Source organism: Tinamus guttatus, unplaced genomic scaffold (assembly GCF_059628265.1).
Source record: "Tinamus guttatus ecotype Peru unplaced genomic scaffold, ASM5962826v1 Tinamus_guttatus_pri_ptg000287l, whole genome shotgun sequence".
In the NCBI taxonomy this organism is placed as follows: domain Eukaryota; kingdom Metazoa; phylum Chordata; class Aves; order Tinamiformes; family Tinamidae; genus Tinamus; species Tinamus guttatus.
In genome coordinates this window covers 12,207,959-12,228,801 of record NW_028288821.1, presented here as the reverse complement: position 1 = coordinate 12,228,801, position 20,843 = coordinate 12,207,959, and the positions used below count along the sequence as shown (strand labels likewise).

General features: G+C 36.3%; 1 protein-coding gene across 1 annotated transcript in view; it reads left to right on the top strand.

The window, feature by feature from the left end:
• The first annotated feature begins 612 nt into the window (after positions 1–612).
• The window catches only part of KLHL4 (kelch like family member 4), a 40,498-nt gene continuing 20,267 nt past the window's right edge, over positions 613–20,843 (top strand). The window contains exon 1 of the mRNA XM_010225424.2: positions 613–1,411. Coding sequence (XP_010223726.2) covers positions 993–1,411 — 419 coding nt within the window. The 5' untranslated portion in view covers positions 613–992. The remainder of the gene's footprint in view (positions 1,412–20,843) is intronic.

Below are 20,843 nucleotides of genomic sequence, written 5' to 3'. Positions count from 1 at the left end.
GATGAGAACAAATCTTTACATTCGCTGAAAACATGTTGCACTGCACACTAGCAAAAAAGTGTATTATTATTTGAAATCACGCTCTTTTCATGGATCGTGAGAATTTAAGAGCAGGATGGCAAAGGGTGTTTACACAGGCACTTAGCCAGGAAACACTGTGTTTTCCACAGATACAGTCATTCAGGGAGCACATCTCCTCTGTTTTTTGCAAGCTCTCTCCCCCTGTTCTCATAGCCCTGTGATTGTATCAAAAATTCTATCTGTAGGTGGGAAAACACACACTTGTTCTGCACAGCATATTCAAATGCTGCCTCTTTCCTTTAGGTAAGTACTACCACACTGAGGCCATTTGTAGGAATTTTACAGAGCAAGATAAACAAATGCAAAGCTCTTAAGGAAACACGCGAACGGCAGGATGGCTTCCTGGTGAATCGTTACCAAAAATCTGCATGAGAACAGCACAGAAGAACGCACTTCAATCTCGTGTTGAACGAAGAACTGCTTATTAGCAGGCTGCACGGAAAACCTCCCAAGATAGCAAGCCTATCACTTTATTGCTGGGTGCCTTCCTGCATTTTAAGCTGCAGCTCAAGATCCCTCCGGATCATGTGAGGCAAGGTTATATATGAGCGCGGTGCTATAGTGCTGCGTGCGTGTAAGCCCAGCAGCTGGGTAATGTTATGGTTGCTGCTTTCCTGTGCTAAGCTGATTTACTTGTTTAAGGTCTGACCTCATCATCCTGTCAGTATGGATTCCCACCTATGCAGCTAGCAGCAGCTTAGCATCGGCTTGAAGAGCTTGCAGTGTATTAATCAGGAGAGAGCAACGAGCTACCGGTATTTGTTCTTTTGTTGTCTTTTCTTAAGAAGAGGAGTTGAAACACAAGAGATAACAAAGAATCCATTTCCTTCCTGAAAGGATAGGCTTTTGTCTCCGGCTTTCTTTTCCTTTTTTTTTTTTTTTTCTTCTCTCTCCTCTTTTCTCTGAAAAAAATGTCAGTATCTGGAAAGAAAGAGTTTGACGTGAAGCAGATCCTGAGGCTCCGCTGGAGGTGGTTCAGCCACCCCTCGCAAGGCTCCGCCGGCACCGGAGGCTGCCATCAGCAGGAAGGATATGAGCACAGAGGGACACCCGTTCAGAACAGGTTGAAGAACCACTCTCGGGACAGGAATGGGCTGAAGAAAAACAGCAGCCCCGTCCACCACAACATACTGGCCCCTGTGCCAGGTCCTACCCCAGTGCACCACCGAGCTCTCCAGTCCTGGCATCACCAAAACCTCATAGAGCAGCTTCGAGCAAATGAGGATATTCCCAAAACTGGCACAGAGGAAAACTGTGTTAAAGAAGATTCAAAAACCACACAGGAGTTGCAGATGATCACAGAGGAAAATTCAGATGAATCTACAGAGAGGTAGGAGCTTTAAAGTTTGCACTTGGAAAACGATACTTCTATTCAAGTTATCCCCTAAACTCACCTCTGTTTTTACCTAGAATTCCTTCCTGCATTAAACTCACTTTATATATGTGCACATCCACACTGACGTGAATCAAAATATGTTTACAGTAAAAATGAAAAATAAAAGGAACATGTCATGACCTTTTGATACCTTTGCTTGACATAGATCATTTTGGAGCTATTCTCTAAAAGTCAAATCCGTTGGTCAAATTCTGTTACAGTCTACAGCACGTTAATTTGTTGACTTGATTTATTACGCATAACAACAGTGACAAAGTGAGTCCTCTGAAACAGTGTCCTCATTCTGATGTTATCAATGGGAACAACTTGGACAAATGGGAACTGCTGGAGTTGCTGAGTCTGGGTGGTTGCCAGCAGGCTGCCAGATTTCCCACTGCCTTTTCTTACTGTCTTCTTGACAAACATAATTAACTTTGAGATAGGTAAAAAGGGAGCACCCTTGCTTGATTTTTCTAAGGGTTATTTGAAATCATATTAATTTTTATAGTCTGCTTAACCTACTAGGAGACAAATATTCTATTATCTGACCTTGCAAAAAGTATTACAGCTGTGAGATCTCAAAGGTATAACCACAAAATATGAGCTATTTTTTAAAATCTTAACACAGAGAGCAAAAATATCAGTACAAGGCATTTGATTAAATATGCCTTATAATTGTTTTGTTTTTTCTTTTCAAAATTGATGTCAATACTACTAGTTTATATGATAACTATTTTACTTCACATTTATCCCACCTTGGACTCAAATTATGCATTTGTAATGCGATTATTTGCACCATATGATGGGATTATTATCTGTCTGGGAATAACTCAAGATATTTACATCGTACTTAAATACAGATTTATCTTACTTGAAGTTAGTTTCTCTCTGTAAAACAAAGCTGACAGTTTGTGTATTTTTAGCAGTTGTTATTCTTCAAGTTGTGCATCTGGTATAGGGAACATCTGCGGTCTGAAGAGCAGAAAAGGCATTCCAAAAATATCATTCCGCAAAGTTCCAGTAGTCAATGTATACTACATAAACTCATTACAAAATAAAATTATGAAGTAAGAATTTGATGGTTTGGTATGTTTGCTACTGTTCTAGTTTATAATGAGTAACATAAACACACTCTAGTATATCTTATTTTAAATGACAATACAGATCACCCAAAAATATAAATTGGTAGCTGTATGTGCACGTCAGGAAGAAAGCCAATTGAATGTGAGGAAGATTAACAAACACTAAATCAACAAAATATCACTGTATCTATATTATGTAAAAATAAAAATAAAAGAAGAAAAGAGCATAATGCATTCGCTTTACAAGGTATTAAGGTGTTGCCTTCCAAAAAAAGATCTGATAGTCCATAGATGGAGAAAACTATCAGATCTTATTTTAGATGGAGAGAACTTTCTACTAATATCTCATGAACTTGTTTGCTTTTTTATTCATTCAAATTAAACACTTCAGAAGAAGAACTTTAAGGTTGCAGCTTTTTAGAAAAGTTCTGCAATTATATACCTCAGAAAGTTACTACATACAAGTAAATGCATTTTTGTAAAGTTATCAGAAGTTTGTTAAGCATATTCTATGTTAAAGCCTATCATAACACATCATAAAAGGTTAAATTTGTAAGGAATTCACTAAAAAGAGGGAATCACTATGAGGTACACTACAAAAAAAGATCTTATATCAAGCAAATAAAATAGACCATTAAAGAAAATCCTAGCTGAACTCCAAGATCTCAAATACATATAATACTTAAGTTCTAAGCAAATCATAATTCTCCCCGCTGCTACAGCATCCAATGCAGGCCACACAATAATTAACATGTTTGGATAGGAACACAATATTGGTCATGCTTTAGTCATGGCAAACAAAGAGAGAAATACCTTACTTAATCAATAAAGGTTGCTGGCTCAGGAAGACACCTCCTCTTGCACATTTGAACTGTCTTTCTAAATCAGCCTGGCTCTGGGCCTTCTTTGAAAGTTCCAGGGAGTCACAACTGGTTTCAGTCAATGGAGTCAGCAAGTGATTAGCACCTCTGAAAAACCTGGCATTTGCAGCATGGCCTAACACCATCTTTCTACACTATTAAAGCCAAGGCTTTACAGTTAATGAAAAGCAATTTCTTTTAGCAGCCTAGTGCTTCCTACCAGAAAGCTTTGGAAACAAGACACCAGTTTTCATACTTTCTTCAGATGCCTTTTTTTTATTATTATTATTTTTTTAAAAGTAAGCTGGAAGTTAGGCTTTCAGGAATGCAAACAGAGCACACTGAGTTTTGATGAAATAAAGGTTATTTATTAAGGAGGAAATTTCAAAAAAGTGTTTCATTATGGCTATGCTATTATGAATAAATTCAATTGATTCTGCTTTTTTAAATCTTATTGCTACTAGAATAAGTGAAATAACTCCAATATCTGAAATAATAAAGGCAAGACTTAAAGCAATCCTTTCGATTAGTAAAAAGGATATATAAATGGACTCTCATCTGCATATAAGCTATCAACTCAGGTCTGCATATAAGCATATTTCAGGCATTTCTTGTTTTAATTCTGACAAACAGGCTTATTCCTGGATATCCCATGACACCTGACAAAGTAAATGAAAGCTTAAGTGCTCAAAAGTCATTAATTTTACTAGTAGTAGCCAATTAACATGAGACCAAGCAATACCTGCAGGGTGCATAAAGAAAGATTGCTTATTGGCACAAGATTAAGTAAAACTGTGTCAGTATGAAAAGCACGGCAATCATATGACATGTAAAAGTATGCAGTGGAGGTCCTTGGATTTCTGTGGATCTTATTTAACAGAAATCTACAGTGCAAAATGGGCTATGCAAAAGAAAAGAAAAGAAAAAAGCCTCAATTCCTAAGAACAGAATTCATCAATCTCTGAAATTTCCTTAAGGATTTCTAAATTCTCCAAAAATCGTATATATTGAAAGGTCTCCCAAAATGTTTGGGGATCTTCTTATCAATAGTTCCTAGGGGAACATACTCAAGAAATATCAGTTGGTATCGGCCTACTGTCTGAATGATGATTAGGACCTGATCTCTGGTGAAAAATAGAGAAACAGCAAAATACAGAATAGGTGCTAAGGTCTTTTATTTATTTGCCCGCTATTTCCCACTGTAGAACATTATTGTGTTACTGGGCTAATCATACAGCTAAACCCTGCAGAAAATGCCCATGCAAATAAAAAGCAAAAATGTGCAAAGATTTTAGGTTTGATTAAGGTAATAGGAGCTTAAGTGATCTCTGAAAGAATACACAGTAAATAAACTGTGACTTTTGGTAGCCTGTTGGTGATCATCTCCTATCCTGTCTGCCTTATCTGGAATGTGTTCAGGTTTAATCTCCTCCATCAGGGGGACCAAAATGCCTGAAAGTCAGCCTCACTTCTTTCAAAGAAAGTAATCTGGCAGGGTTTCAGAGACATCAAAGGAAATTCTGAGGATGTGATTGCTCAATTTGGTCTACTGGTCTAAAAAACTTTCTTCTTGTGCATAATACACAAATCCACCCTTGTGCACACACTAACTGAGAAAGCACTGATACCTCCTAAAAATAGTTATCCCTGAAATCTTGATATTATCTTTATTACTTCTGTTGATAAATTCTGGACTCAAAAGCACATCTGTATAAAGCTCTTTTTTTTTTTTTTTTTTTGCTTTTTTTGTGAGTCTGTTTTCTGTTTCAATTTAAAACTTCAGTTTCAGAAGTTAAAAGGGACAATTTCACTGGTGGAAACAAAACAAATTACTTCAATAGAAATTATTCTAACAAAAATTGGTCAGACCGATTTTATCATAGAACTAGATTTCTGTGTATCCAAACCAAGCACTACAACTGATTCACGAGAATGACTGAAAACGAATGACAATGCATCAGTTTTCCAATTTTACCTGGTATATGAATGGACTGTGATGTATCCTCTGCAGAGCAGATATTAAAGGACTGCATTTTGAGTAGTACATCATGACTGTGCATCCCCTTCTTGAACAGGAGATCAGATTTTGATCCATTCTGATGCCTAAGGCAAAAGTTTAGAAATGAATATTCCATTGTTCTATATATATATATATTTGTTTTTTCAGGAATATTATGTTCCAGAACTGCTGTATTTCCATTTCTTGTAACCTGACACTCCTGACACATTCCAGGATGTCTGTCTCCTTATAGTGCTGCGGCCAGAACTATATACATTCTGGTTAAACCATGACAGTTCTAGACTAGAGGGCTGGGTTATTGACATATCATTTGGACTAAAATCCCATGTGAATATTCTGTTTGGTGTTTATTCTCACCAACAAGATGCCATTGCTTCTAGCTGGCTTGTGATTCATTATAACTTTCCTATCCTTTACTGAAGCCCTGTTCCCTAAGACATCTGCACATTTTTGCACTTAGTTATTTCTAAATATATTTTCCTAAATATGGAAAAATCTACATCCTCATGCACACCATATAAAAAATGCAAATCAAATAATATAAAAACACCAGGGATCTCACTGAATTGCATGCATATATGGACTTTTATACATGTGACATTAGCTGTAACTACATAACCGTAGACCTAACAATGACTTCCAATAAACATATTTTCAGATAGGATCTGATCACCTTGAAGAACATGATTTGCAGATGAGAGTCTGAAAAGTTGATATGCAAATTCTACCATTTAAAGGAAAGCCAACAATCTGTTTTCCTTAGCTTCCGTTTCTCATGCACATGCTGACCAGAGATTGTGCTATAGTAAGTTAGTGTTTAGGTTTCATTATACCCCTGTACTACATAAAAGGTATTTCTTGCTTTAAATGGTGTATAATGATACAGTCCTACACCTAATCCATAGTATGCGTATAACATTATATGAAAGCAAAACTTTCTCTTGCATTGGATCCAAAATTACTATATTTTCTCAGTATTTCTAGATGAGATAGAACCAACTAGAGGATATTATGAATGCATCTATATGAGATGATATAAACAGTAACATTTTTATATTTTTCTACCTCTTGCAATCTCACAATCATATTATGCATGAAAACAGATCAAAAGAGCAAAGATCCATTTCAAAATTGGTTTGTCTACATATTAATAGACATTTTAGACTTTCTCTTCACAAGAGCAGCCTGTCTATATACTATGAACCAGAACTTTCTTAGATCTTTTCTTTAAAATTTCTAACAATTCAATTCATATTCAGCAATATATTTTAAAAAGATGATTCTATGTCAGTCTACTTTGCATTGCTGATGTATTTCATTACTACTTCAGGGACAAGCAAAACCCAAATGTCTACTAAAAATGGCCTTTAACTAAAGGTCAAAAAATGAGTTTAAAACTAGAGACATTTAAAATGGGTCATTTAAGATATTGTAGCTGATGGCTTCTCTGAAGTGAGGGTTTGTACAGTTCATGTGGCATTTCAGTATCTTAAAGGAGTGGAAGAGAAGTTGGCAGCTGGGGAGCAGGGATGACACTCTGGGCTACAAAGGTTGACAAACACCCCATGCTATCAGGGAGATGTGATTTTACTTATGAACTGAACAATGCACACAGAGCATGTGGCCTAAGTAGTGAAATTAAGCTGACTTTTAATAGCATTTTACTTTAATTCATTCTCAACTGCTGGAAAAAAATACAGGTGACAGTAGTCAGGAAAGTTTTCCTTTGATATCCAATGTTTATTAGTGTGGAAACATTGGGAAGTTACAGTAAGTGGCATCTGCTGCAGAATTAAAATTTGAGAGAATATTTACCTTTTTTTCATAGAAGTTGATAATATGCAAGGAGGTAAAGGGCTTTTTTGGTGAAGGGGGAATGTAATGAACAATGTTGAAAATACCTACTCAGACAAAATGAGTGCTGTAGTCTTGTACAAAAGTGCCGAGTACAATAATTAGAATCCATGTGTCTCAAATGCATCCTCAGCAGATTTTATGACCACTTTGTCTTCTCCTGTGATATCTTGTGATGAACTTGAGAGGGTAAAGACTAAAGAAATTAAAGTGTGAAATTAAAGTCTTTTATGACTTAAATAAATAATGACTTGTAAAAGCACAGAATATTTTACAGACTTATATTTAACATGCAAAACTTTCATAAATGAATTATCACAAGCAAGGAAGAAAATCTACCATTTTATACTAATTTAAGAAACTATGAGCATTCTACCCATTTCTTAACATTTTCTTTATAATTCAATTATCTTCTCATTTCCATGTGGCTTGCTTTCCTCACAGACAGATGTTAAATTGCTTTTTAAAGACCTATTACAGTTTTTAAAACAATTTCTTAATATCTTCCCCCACCAAAAAAAAAAGGATATGATTAAACACGTGCTCTGCAGAGCAGTAAGACTGTTTTTACAGACACACTGAGCACATGCAATTGTGAAATCAACAGGAAATTGTATGATTGTTCAAGCATTCTTTTTTTAAAAAAGGGAAGAGACATGGGCTTAATTTGAAAGCTCCTGCTAGAAAGCATTTTCAAAGGAAAAGACAGTTTGTTTTCACAATTGCTTTGGGACTCCATTGTTTGTACTTGAACTAAATAAAATACTGTGGCCAGTGAGGAGTATTACTAAAGTCTTTCATATTTAAAGAAATACAAGGATATGTTTGTTATAGTCAACCAGCTGGAATAAGCCTAATACATAGCAATTTCATCTAGTTCCCTTCATCCTTCTAGGAGAAAAAAAAAAAAGAAAAAAAGACACTATATTTAGAGAATGAGCATTTCAGGTGATTTGATGAAGAATATGGCTTGTTTAAAATATCTGTAGGCATGTGGGCCAAAGGAATGCAAATATCATGGCAAGGTACTATCCAGAGTCACAAAATGAACTTACGGGAGTAAACATAAGACATGATCTAGAAAGCAAAACTCTAACAAACCTTCATCCTGGAGGACTCCAGCTCCCACCTGAGCTCTGCTGGAAGGAGAACGTTGTTGCTCAGCTCTGACAATAAATCTTCTTCCAGCAAGTGCCCTCCTCCCCTTTGCCAGGGAATGCTCTATTAGTGAAAACACAGTTCAAAGCTAAATAAAACAGACCGAACAGGATCTTACCACCTGCCTCTTCCTAACACTAGTGCTTGTACAATAATACTTTGCATAAAACATCTTTCATTTAGTTCTCTCTATGAGTCAGGATATTTCATTAAATGTGTATATACTGCTCACAGTCTAAGCTATAGATATTTAGAGCAATATCCTACATTGTACTCATTACTTTATTTGAGGTTTCAATACATGATAGAGTATTTAAATGACTAGAGTTCTAAAAAGTTGCCAAGAAATAGGATACTGTATTCTCATGTTATGTTCTACCATTGCATGAGATGGCCTTATTTAGCAATGAAACGTTTTAGATCATTTTCTCAACTACCTTGCATTTAGACTAATAAAACACCTTAACTGCGAAAGAGAGCAATGAATGACATGTGATTCTTTTTCTCAGTTTTCCTAGGTATACTTGGAAAAAGTTTGTACAAGAACCTAGAGTTCTTACCAGTATACTAACATTTGGTTTAATCAAATTCAAGCTGTCAGCCATGTTTTTATTTTTTAATTATAGGACTTTATGACTAGTTTTGTTAGGAGATAAAATTCACCATCCATGGGTTCTATTTCAGATTTGTTCCTTATATGAATTCAGAGGAATCAGACTCTCAGTATCATAGTTTACGCATGTCTCAGAATCACAGAATAATTGGGGTTGGAAGGGATGGCTAGAGATGATCTGCTCCACCCTTCCTACTCAAGCAGGGTTACCCAGAACAACTCGCCTAGGACTATGTCCGCCCAGATTTTGAATATCTTTCAATATTCAAAAATCTTTCTGAAGATTTTTCAATTCACATTCAAATATCTTTCAATATTCAAAAAGACTCCACAGCCTTTCGGGGGACCTGGTCCAGTGGTGAGTGGACACTCACCCTCACAGTAAAGATGCATTCATGGAATTTCCCATGTTTCTGTTTGTGCCTTTTGCCTCTCCTCCTGCAAGAGTATTAATGATAGGCCACATTAGAGATAGGGCAGGAATCTACTTCCTAGGGACAGAATAAGAATGGATCAACTATAATTTTCTGCAAAGTGCTGCTAAAATGCAAAAAAAAGCACCTTTATGTTATGACTGATGGAGTATACTTATAGTTTCATGGCTTGTTTTCTTATGACAATAATTATTCCCAAAATCAAAGTTTACCACTTTTACTAAGTTTTCTGCTACAACAAGCAGAAGCAAACACCAGTATAGTTGCTATAAAATGTTTTGAACAGCCAGCATAGATGGGATACATTAGAGAAAATGGACAGGCACTGTCATGATTTGCTATGCTTTGATTTATCTGATAAATCAGAAGTCAAAAGGGGGGCATTCTTGCAAGCCTGTTCATTTTCACAGAGTTGGAGAAAATGAAGAATCTTTTGGAGCTGGACAAATATAGCTTGATTTAAATGGAAATCATGTGCAAATCACTAAGAAATCCTAGGAGTTGTAGAAAAGTTATTTTAAGCTATTACATATGATTGTGTTGCTAGGGAAACCTCTTTTACAGTTTCCAGCTAGCACAGATGCGCGGGAGGGCTCTGGGTCTCCATGTCACATCGCTTTAGAATGCTCTGCCCTGTGAAGAAACAGAGACACACATGTACACGTATGTAGAAAGGACAAAAAAACTGCTGCAACTTTACCCTAGTCAGGTTCCATGTCTTCACTGGAAGCTTTGTGTTTCTGCCATGGGCACTGTGGTAAAGCAAAAGCTTTGCAATTAAAAGTTTCTGTTTCCAAAGCTCAAATATTTCTGTTTGCTCAAATATTACAGAGTTTTGAGCGCTGGAGTTCTTGGAGAGCTTGAAAGATTCACTTACAATTTAAGAACGGTTTTAGTTTAAACACTCCTCAATAAAATAAAATAGAGAATAAAAGCTACCAGAAAATTGAGCTCACCTAACAATGTCCTCACACTGTTATATGCTATTAAATGTACCTAGCTATTATTTATTCCTTTTAGAGAATATAGAGCAAGGCAAAATGACACTTGCTGTTAATGATCATGAAGATACTCACTGAAATAAAAACGTAGTGTTATACTGTTTGGAATTACATTTATAATCTATATCTATTGAACTAACCCAACATTAATAAGCACAGAACCCAAACATGTCACTGCTGCGTATTGGTGAAGCATAATGCTGTTAAAGTATTGCTGGACAACAGAAGAGTAAGGTAGATACACCAAGGTAGACATCTGTAGGTCTTTGAACTACCAAAATAAGTTTAGGCTAAGCTGGGAATAGGAAGGAATTGATTCTTACTATGAACTAACCTAATTGGAGTAATGAAACCCATCATTTAATTTAATCATCATACTACAGTTTTCTGAAAAAAATTCTCCCATCTGTCTAATACACTGGAGAACTTTGTGCTCGTTTTCTGGCTCATCGACTGTAATTCAAAAGATGGGCGAAAAGTGAACCGTGATTGTTTTAAATCAAACATATATAAGCATTTAAAAGCACAGTACTTTGTTAAGTGCATTAAGGATGGAAATGTTTGTTCTGAGCAATGATTTTTAGTCTGACATAAGGCACTCATAGAAGACTGAGTCCAGCTGTTCATTCATCTTAGAGGAAACCACTTGCAAAGCTAGAAATTCCCTTCTATGCCATGACTTTCAAAAAAGTCACACTTCTTCCATGTGGTAGTTCAGTGGCCTAGAATGGACTTTTGAACTTTCTGTCTGAGCTGCTTGACCTGGTGAAATGCCCCAGCAGCAGGGCCAATGTGGTCTCTTGGTATATCTTGTCACGGGAGATTTACCAGCTGTCTAGGCCAGTTTTCCTTGCCGCTATGCGGGAGCCCCACTGTTCACCCAGAACACAATGAAGGCAATGAGAGAAGGACACAAAGAAATAGGGTTCTTCTGACTAATTTTTTTGCCTTTGTCTGTTTTCTTCATTCATTTTTACAGGAAATTTAGAGCTATAATTGCTCAGCCTCAGGCTCGCATGAGATGCCTCTAAAACAGCAGAGCTCAAAACTCACTTCCTGCTTTCTCTTCAGAGAAATTCAATATGTAGCCCATTAGTAGCTGTTTAAATTAAAGCTTCATTATACTGTTTCACTTAGGATACAGTGAATTTAAACCCAAATTAACAAAAGAACAAAGCCAGGACCAGAACTGAAGCTTTCTTAGGCAGTATATTACCCTCAGAAGGTCTCCAGCCCAGCTCCAGCTCCAAACGGGGTCATCTGTGACCTGGTTCTGCAGAGTTATCCAGTCGGGTCCTGGAAACCCTGGAGGATGGAGACTGACAGCCTCTCTGTGGGCATTTTGTAAAGCTGACAGAAAGGAAGCAGCGCTGTGGCTGGTGAAGGGTCTAAAGGCATAGATTAATCTTGTGAGTACATTTCCACTGAAACAGTGTAAAGCCATCTAGATCAATTCAATTTTCAGCAGGCAGAAAGCAAATCGAAACAAAGATTTGTCTTTTCTATAAGATTAGCATATTATCATATGCTTCATTCAGTTGTTATGCTGCAACATCAGCAAGAGAGGTGATACATATTTTATTGAATGAATGATAAAATTGCTCTGCTTTTGAAGGGTTGTATTATGATGTGATCTTGCTTCCCTCCACCCTCAAAGAGCGAACAGCACAGTCACACCAAGGAAAGTGGTTCAAAAAAGAAAATGTAAGAACTGAACAAAACTGAACAGAACAGTCTCTATTTTTCTCCGAATTGGGCAATACTACCCTTCAATTAATGTAGGGAATAACTGTGCAGACGATTCTGCTCTCAGCAGCCCTTCCATAAGCTCCTTTCTGAAACACAACACTGGTGCTTTGACCTTCTTCTAAAGTGGAGCCCTACTGAAATCTGTCAGCTGGAAGTCTGTTCCACGGATTTCCAACAAATGGGGTTTAAAATTTGCACATACAGCACAAGGGTTACTTTTAATTTCTGATCACCTACCTCTTCTAAGGCAGCATTTGTCTGTCATTACTCCCATTTTAAAGTTCTAGCAGCTGACTAATATGAAGTACTAATATGAAGCCTTAACATTCTTCAATAAACACCAGTAAAAATAATCTAATTCAGTTATTGCCATCATATTTTTACACTCCAAATCACTTAGATCATACATCTAATTTCCTTTAAAATGTGCACATACATTCAAAACAGAACAATTAAATTTTTAGGCTTTGATGACAGTATTGACCAAAATTGCAGAGTTTAGATTTCATTTGTTATTATATATTTTGTAAAAGGGGAAAAATGACATGACTAAAATAAACTCTCATTCTTCTTCACATATCACTGTAAATATAAGCTGGATCTATTTCAGGATGGGAATGCAATTATCATATATTTTATGCTAATAGGTATAAAAGACCTTTCCAGTGACTCCCTGTAAGGAGGTTTTTGTGGTCTTATTTACATACCCATACAGCTACAGTATGCAATTGATTTGAATGGACCAATTCCTTTCAAATTATAGTATAAGCCTTGACAGCAATTAAGAAGGTGCTTTCCTTTCCTAAAATACCCTTTAGTGGCTGTTACAATTCATAATTAAGAATACTTTTTTTGTTTGTTTTAATGGTTTCTCAAATGATTTTAATACCTACAGTATTTTCAGCTACAGGACTTAAAAATTATGCTTTCAATGTGAAAGTGTTCATTAGTTCTTGAATCTTCCACGTCTTTGCATCAAGAATAAAAAAAGGATAATGCAACAAGATTGCGGCTTATTCCCCAACAGCATTGCTACTATGACAACAATGTATAATTACTGCAGGACATAACAACCTTCCATATAAAACACCATCTCTCTCAGCAGAGGGAAGGTGTGAGCGCATCTCCTGCTTCTTCCTGATTAACTAAATCTGTTCCAGAATGCTACTTTTCTGATTCCCACATGAACCACTTCTGTACCTTTATGCTCGTATTTCATTAAAGACTTTAACAAAAAAATTCTCAGACATAACGATACTACAGATTTTTTTTTTATAGTTCATATCAATTTATTTTGTGCTTTTCAATTTCTTTGCATTTTTACTTTGATTTGAAATACTACTTTTTATTTAGATTTTGTAAACTTCTTACTCCGTTTCTGTCTAAGTGAGCTGAGGTAGAAGCAGACAAATGTTCATTACAGGAGCTATCTCTGTGTGCCAAGATGCACCACCAGCAGCAGCAGATTTTTGCAAAAATGCTGTCAGAAATACAGTGTTAAATACATGTGATAGATGCTCTTTAGGCCTCCTTTTTGACCATCTGTAATGATTACAAAGGTAATTCTCTTTCATGTTATGAAGAAGCTATGAACTCACGCATGGTAGAGGTATCTTCAGTAAAGAATTACAAGTAGCCATCTTTAAAAAGCCGCTTTTGAGAGAAGAGCACTAAACGTTCAGGGAGCACTCATTTCTCATGTTAGCAAAAATCTGTTAAGTGTCTCCATGTTCACATTTTCTTGTGCTTTCAACCATACCCAGATACACAACCCCTTCAACACTTCCTCTTCCCTGCAACCTCTAAAATATGGAACCTTTTGAAGGGTACTCAATGAGACTAGCCATATGCGCTTAATATTTTTTTTTTAAAGTTGCAATTTGCTGGTGTTTGTTTTTTAAAGCATTGTCTAAATATACGAGTCACAAGGTCATGGTCAGCATTTAGTCATTACTAAATTTTGTACATTTTTGGCATTTTGTACATTTTTGGCAACTTGAATTAGTTTTAGATAGTTCTCATCACTCCATTTTTTGCTCTTTAGAAAGATGCTATTTAATTAACTAACAATATTATCATTAGCTGCCAGAAAGTTGAGCAACAAGTAAACAGCCTCACTGAATTCCTCCTTCAATGACTTTCAATTTCCCCTCAACATAATCACATAATACAAAAATTGGATCATGCATTGTAGAAATGACTCAGAATTCTTCTTGTGCTTTTGGAGTCTGTCTTAATCAAGATTAGGAAATTGTCCTCATACTACATTATATGATATGTCTTACATGGTGAATTTGAATGTATAATTACTTGCTATGCTTTTTTCTTAGCTTGTCTTATGAAAAAAATGGATATAAATTAAAAGTATAAATTTGTTCTAAAAGGAACTATACAATTATATGCCAGATATACAATATGAACTATACAGGAAAAAACTTTCTTGTTCTGCAGGAAATGGTTCAATCAGAGTGTTAGTGATTAAAATAGTTGAATTACAGAAATGATAGGCTTTTGGCTGTTACAGTAAATAATTACTACAGGCCATGTTCATCACCATTAAAAATAACATCATGTCTAATGTCTTGAAACTCTATGAAGTTGCTGCTGTCTTCTACTTCAGTAGTCAACCTGGTATTTTCTAATCGAGCTCTTAAATTAGTTCAAAAGCATTTATTGATAAGACTATAAGTGTAAGACTAATCGTATTTTTTAATTAATGAATAGCAGTTACAGACGAATATTCAATTTCTGAATTGTAATTCCCTGTCCATATGTAGTAGCTGACTAACCTTGTGTGGTTATAGAGATAGTGACAAAGAAATGATTTCGCATCTGATTAATTCTGAGATAATTTTCAGCAGCTGCTTGTAATTTCTTCTTAAATACCTACTTTGAAACCTTCTCTGTGAACTGTAAGGTGATAGCTTTTGTATACACTCACATAAAGCATAGAAAACAAACTCAAGTAACATTTATGATTATAAAAGCACATAAATTTTGGAGATAAGTAGCTCCCAATACACTTGGAGTGGCCAAAAGAAGGATTAATCCTAAGATGGTAATGTATATTCTCTCATCTTTTATATGTGCAACATTTCACTTACTCATTATTCTTCATTACATAATGTAAATGAATACTATGTCAATTAGACTGGAGGACAATGTTCTTGAATGATGACTTGAGATAGCATTAATTTAAATCATTTGTCTGAGACACTCACTGCATCATTTGAATATAGATACATATCTAGTATAATAAAACACTAACTAATGTTCAGCTGGTCTGTAGGCTGGTTCGATATTGCTAGAGCTTTTAGGAAGCATTTCATGCTACAGAAAAAAGTAAGTCCTTTAAGAATAGAATCATGCCATTATAGTATTTATAGTAAAGTTTCATATTTATGTTCATCTAAATCAGAAAGAGAGACATTATTTAAAAGGAAAATTCCTACTGTATTACAAAGTTTAAAGCTGCCAGGCATCGCTTACTGTGTAATCCCACAGTCACTAGACATGGGGAGAAAGATTTGCTGATTTTAACTCTTGCACTTGGTGCCGACTGGCTCAGAACCTCTCAGCTCAGTCTACAAATATCACACTGCAGGTGTTAACTCAGAAATGGGACTTAGCTCCCGAGGGCTGTGCTGCAGCCCGAAACCTTCGGGCACTCTTGGGGACTTGTGCCGCGGCTTTCCCACCACAACCTTTTCGCTTCAGGGGATCAGAGGCCTCTTGCCTCCTCATTTAAGTTCTCTTGAAGCTTCTGAAAAGGTCTAGCACAAAATGTAATTTTCAAAACTGATCCCCAAAATCCAGGAACAAAATCCTAACATTGAATACTGACTCCTGAATAAGCATCCAGCAGGTCGAGGGAGGGGATCCTGCCCCTCTACTCAGCCCTGGTGAGGCCGCATTTGGAGTACTGTGTCCAGTTCTGGGCTCCACAGGACAAGAGGGATGTGGAGCTGCTGGAGAGAGTCCAGCGCAGGGCCACAAGGATGATCAGGGGCCTGGAACATCTGCCCTATGAGGAGAGGCTGAGGGAGTTGGGCCTGTTCAGCTGGAGAAGAGAAGGCTGAGAGGGGACCTGAGCAGTGTCTAGAAGTACCTCAAGGGAGGCAGTGAGGAGGATGGGGCTGGCCTCTTTTCAGTGGTGGCCACCGACAGAACTAGAGGAAATGGCTGGAAAGTGAAACACCAAAAGTTCCACAGGAACTTAAGGAAATTTTTTTTAATAGTGAGGGTGCCAGAGCACTGGAACAGGCTGCCCAGAGAGGTTGTGCAGTCTCCTTCTCTGGAGATCTTCCAAACCCGCTTGGACGCAGTCCTGTGCCACGTGCTCTAGGTGACCCTGCATGTGCAGGGGGGTTGGACTAGATGATCTCTAGAGGTCCCTTCCAACCTTCAGCATTCTATGATTCTATGATCTCTCTAACAGTGATATTTTGTCTTGAGCAGTTAAACCAAAACAATTTGCATAATACTATAGTGCAACCAAAGAACATGCAAACCATGCTTTCTGCTTTTCCTCAGAAGGAAACTACAAAAACTGTTTAAAATTTATATAAGAATATCCCATTTCCTAATTATCTGCATACATCAAACTGAGCTGTATAAAACTCTATTGCAGACTCGAGATTTTAATAAAGGAATGCATGAACCTCTCAACAAACTGTGTTCTTAGTGGCAAGAGCTTAACTGTGGGAGTATGCATGCTAATAAGAACAATCTGCACTGCAATGAGCCTGAAATAAAATTAATTTTATAATTAATCTTATCTGGTAGAAAAATAAATACACAATCTCCAAAAGAAAACAGCTTATGTAAGGAGAGTGTTTGCATCCATCTAGATAGTGATTGAAATTCAATACTGTATGTTTGCAGATCACCTTAAAAATCAGAAATCATAGTTTGCATCTAGTCCCCTCTGTAACATGAAGTCACCATGCAGCCACAACTAACACTGGACTGAAGGGCTGTCTGGTGCTCACGGGCTCTGCAGGTTAACTGCAATCGTGCTTTACCAGTGGAATTGGCCCGCCAAAGGAACACCTTTCATTTACAGGAGCATTAATAAAAAACTAACCAGTATTTGTCCTGATTCTAATCATGAGGGCAAGCATTTGTACATCTCCATGTCTGGGGGGAAATACAAAACTCAAAGCACCTACAGCATTTTGGCTACCATGTGCAAAATTTCTTGTGCATAATGATATGCACATTTGTACTTATGATTCCCAAATGGGAAAAGTTATTTTAACTAATTCCAACTGAGAAAAGTGGCAGGCTTATGTTAATGCTAGCAATAAAAAATTATCAAAACTGGGCAGCTGATTCTAAAGGAATTGTCACTTAAAACTTTCCATTTAGGCTAAAAGTTAGTAGTCTCTTCATTAACTTGTGTCATTATACATATAATGCTCTGTCAGGTATGATTCAAATCAGTAGCAATTATATGAGGGAAACCTGGGAGCATAGGTATATAGGTATATATATACCATAGACACTCTAAAGCATTCTAAAAGAGGCTTCAAAATAAGGACGGAGAATATTTAAGTTTTTTATTTTATTCTCTGAATATTTGTCTCATCAAATGCATTTTTGCATTTAAGAGTCATCATCTACGAGATAATGATTATACTGTTCAAGAGCTGTCTCTTTGCTGACTTTTTAAAGCTCTTTTCTTCCCCACTCTGGCAGTGGTGATGGCACGTGTCATCCCACACAGACCTTTCCCAACCTTCCAGAAGAAACATAATTACATTTTCCTTAATTCATTGTAAAAAATCAAGCATACAGTGGTTTCAATATTTCTGCCCATTGGTTATTCCATTCAGTCATGTTTTCATCATTTTGTTTTATTCCACTGCATGTTAATTTTGCTACTCCAGGAGTTATAAATGTACAGTACAATTTTCCTTAGTGTTTTGGATTTGCTGATAAAATTCTTTCACCAATACCCCCAAAATTGAAAATAATTATTACCTGTTTTACTCACAAACAATAAGTAATAAAGAAGGCTATTGAAGCAGAAATTATAAGGCAGTGGCTGGGACAATTAATCAAGTGGCACAATAACATCAGCAGGCAATTAGTACAGGTGTATCTGCTTCATCCGTACTTTATGCTGTGTTCAGTGTACAGTCAATGCTTCCTAACTGAAACATATATCTTCTTTATTTCTCAGCCAGTTTATGCAGGGTACCCTTAACTGATGCTTTAGTCCTAAGATTTGGCATAGGAAAACAGCATCTGTCCTACCCTATAACTTATGCTCAACAGAAAGAGGGTCAGAGCTCAAGCAGCTGGATAAGAGAAATTCTGCCTGTGTGGGAGCTCACGGCAGTTTTCTTGAATAAGCAGAAAGAAATGAGAGAAAAAAAAATTGATGACTTGCATTGTAAATATTGCTGCATAAACAATCTGAACTGATGAACTTGCAGCCTTGCCTCATGCCTTGTCACTTCTAAAGCACATCCAGGACAGCACGTAGCATAAGGCACACTTGATTTTCAGCTATGGTGAAGTCTTTAACATTTCTAAATGTTATCTAGTTTGCTGCTAGTGGATGGTACAGTCTCCAATTCAGTGGCAAGGTACTCCGAAATCTGCACTTGACGATAGCTGAATTGTTCCTTCACTGTATTTCACAAGTATTAAAGCAGGTTAGACAGGTATATTGAACACTTATCCAACAGAAAAGTAGACACCATAAAAATATAAGTAACAGCCTTATCAAGTACAACAAAATCAAATTGTATTCTTGCAATATTATACTTCTAAGCTTCCTTATGATCAAGCTTGATTTTTCTTTTTTGGCCACAGGCACACTTAATGAAGTACTTATAATTTGATTTTGATTTTTAAAAAATAATATAATAAAAAATGGCATTTGCATTATATCACATTTTAGTTATTTAAAAGTGAATTTATCCTTTATAAACTGATTACTGAAGATTTCTGTTTTGATTAATGAAGGGTACTTAAGGAAGGAAAAAAGAAAATGATCTTTATTTGACTCAGAATTTCTAAGAATTGAAGAAAAACAGGCCTAGAATGAACTGCAAAACTGAACATGTCCATTCCCCCACCAAAAAATATAAAAACTCTTTTACTTCCTAACACCATTTTTTCCTTGTAATCTAGTAACATCTAGCTGTTACCTAGACCATCATTTCTTATCCTGAATTTATTCATTTTATTACTCAACAGAGGTCAGTAGCTCCTTGAAAAGGAAAAATATGAATGAAATTCAGTAAAAACAAGCACAAAGAAGGCGTTTGGAATTTAAATTCTGTTCCCCCAACCTTGCAAGCTGTTATTACATATTAATATAAAAATTATACCCAATTTCTATCTTTTTCTGTAATAGAAAAATTGAGCAGCATCAGAGGTAGAATTCATTTCCACAGAACGGTTTGAAAACAGGTTCTGCCTTTGATAGCAATTCCCTGATAAATTTTTGAGTTTGACTGCATGGGCTGCTCATTTCTCTCATATCAATTTCAGTTAAAACACACTATTCTGGCTTGATTTTGAAAGCATCATGTGAAATAGTGTCAGAAGTCATCTGAAAGCCAAGATGACTTCTGACACCTGATTTTTCTCTCTCAGTAAGATATGTTATCTTGTCATAAAAGAAAAAATGGTATGACATGATTTGTACGGAACAGCCATACTGGCCGGTATTTTTCTGCTTGTTATCATCAAGATGCTTAACATTTTTTGATTATTTGTTCAAATATTTTTTCAGTTTGTTTGCTTCATATTTTGCTGTTCTTTTTACTTTTAAAAATTGGGTGCTATATTTTCACCATCTTTCCTATATTTTTGTGGGATAACTCTGAAATTCTTTTCAGTTCTCCACCTAGGATGAAGGTCACCTATTTTAGCCACCTTGAAATCACTGAAGTAGAGATTTCTCTCTCTTCTCTCTAGCCTAATCTGGTCCTCAAGCCAGGGGTATCAGTATTAGTAGACCATACCAACATTCACTCAACACCCTAGTGAATGAACCCTAATATAAAGGTGACACTGAGCAGCTTGGGGATCTGATTTTCCCTTGTCACTGAGTAGAAAACGATGTCTTGGCTCTTCACAGGACCAATGTACTTCAGAAACTCTTATTATTCAATATTCTTCAGATTTTGTTTGATTAATGAAAGAAATAATTCTCCATCTTGTATCCTTGTTTCTTTTCGAGTACAACTCAGTGAACTAATGTGAGTTCAGAACACGTTAAATCATATCCCATAGAAAAATATATAAGGATGGACATATTCAAGTCGTACCTTTGCAACTCCTTACCTATCTTTGTACTACAGCCCACAAGATCCTCTATTATATTTCAGCCATTCAGCACCAAACTCATCATTATTTTTACTAGCTCCTTTTTGCAATATAATTTAACCTCTGTCATCTATAGTTCACTTATTTTTTCCTGCTATTTGAAGAATAATTATTTATTTCAAGAAATTGTTTCTCTGCCTTTGCAAAGGGATGACTGAGTTACATCTTGGTTGGTTTCTACCAGGATCAAGTGCAATGTAAAAATGTACATACTATTTAATGATACCTAAAACTTGATGCAACAGATCTGGCACAAGATGTTTTTGA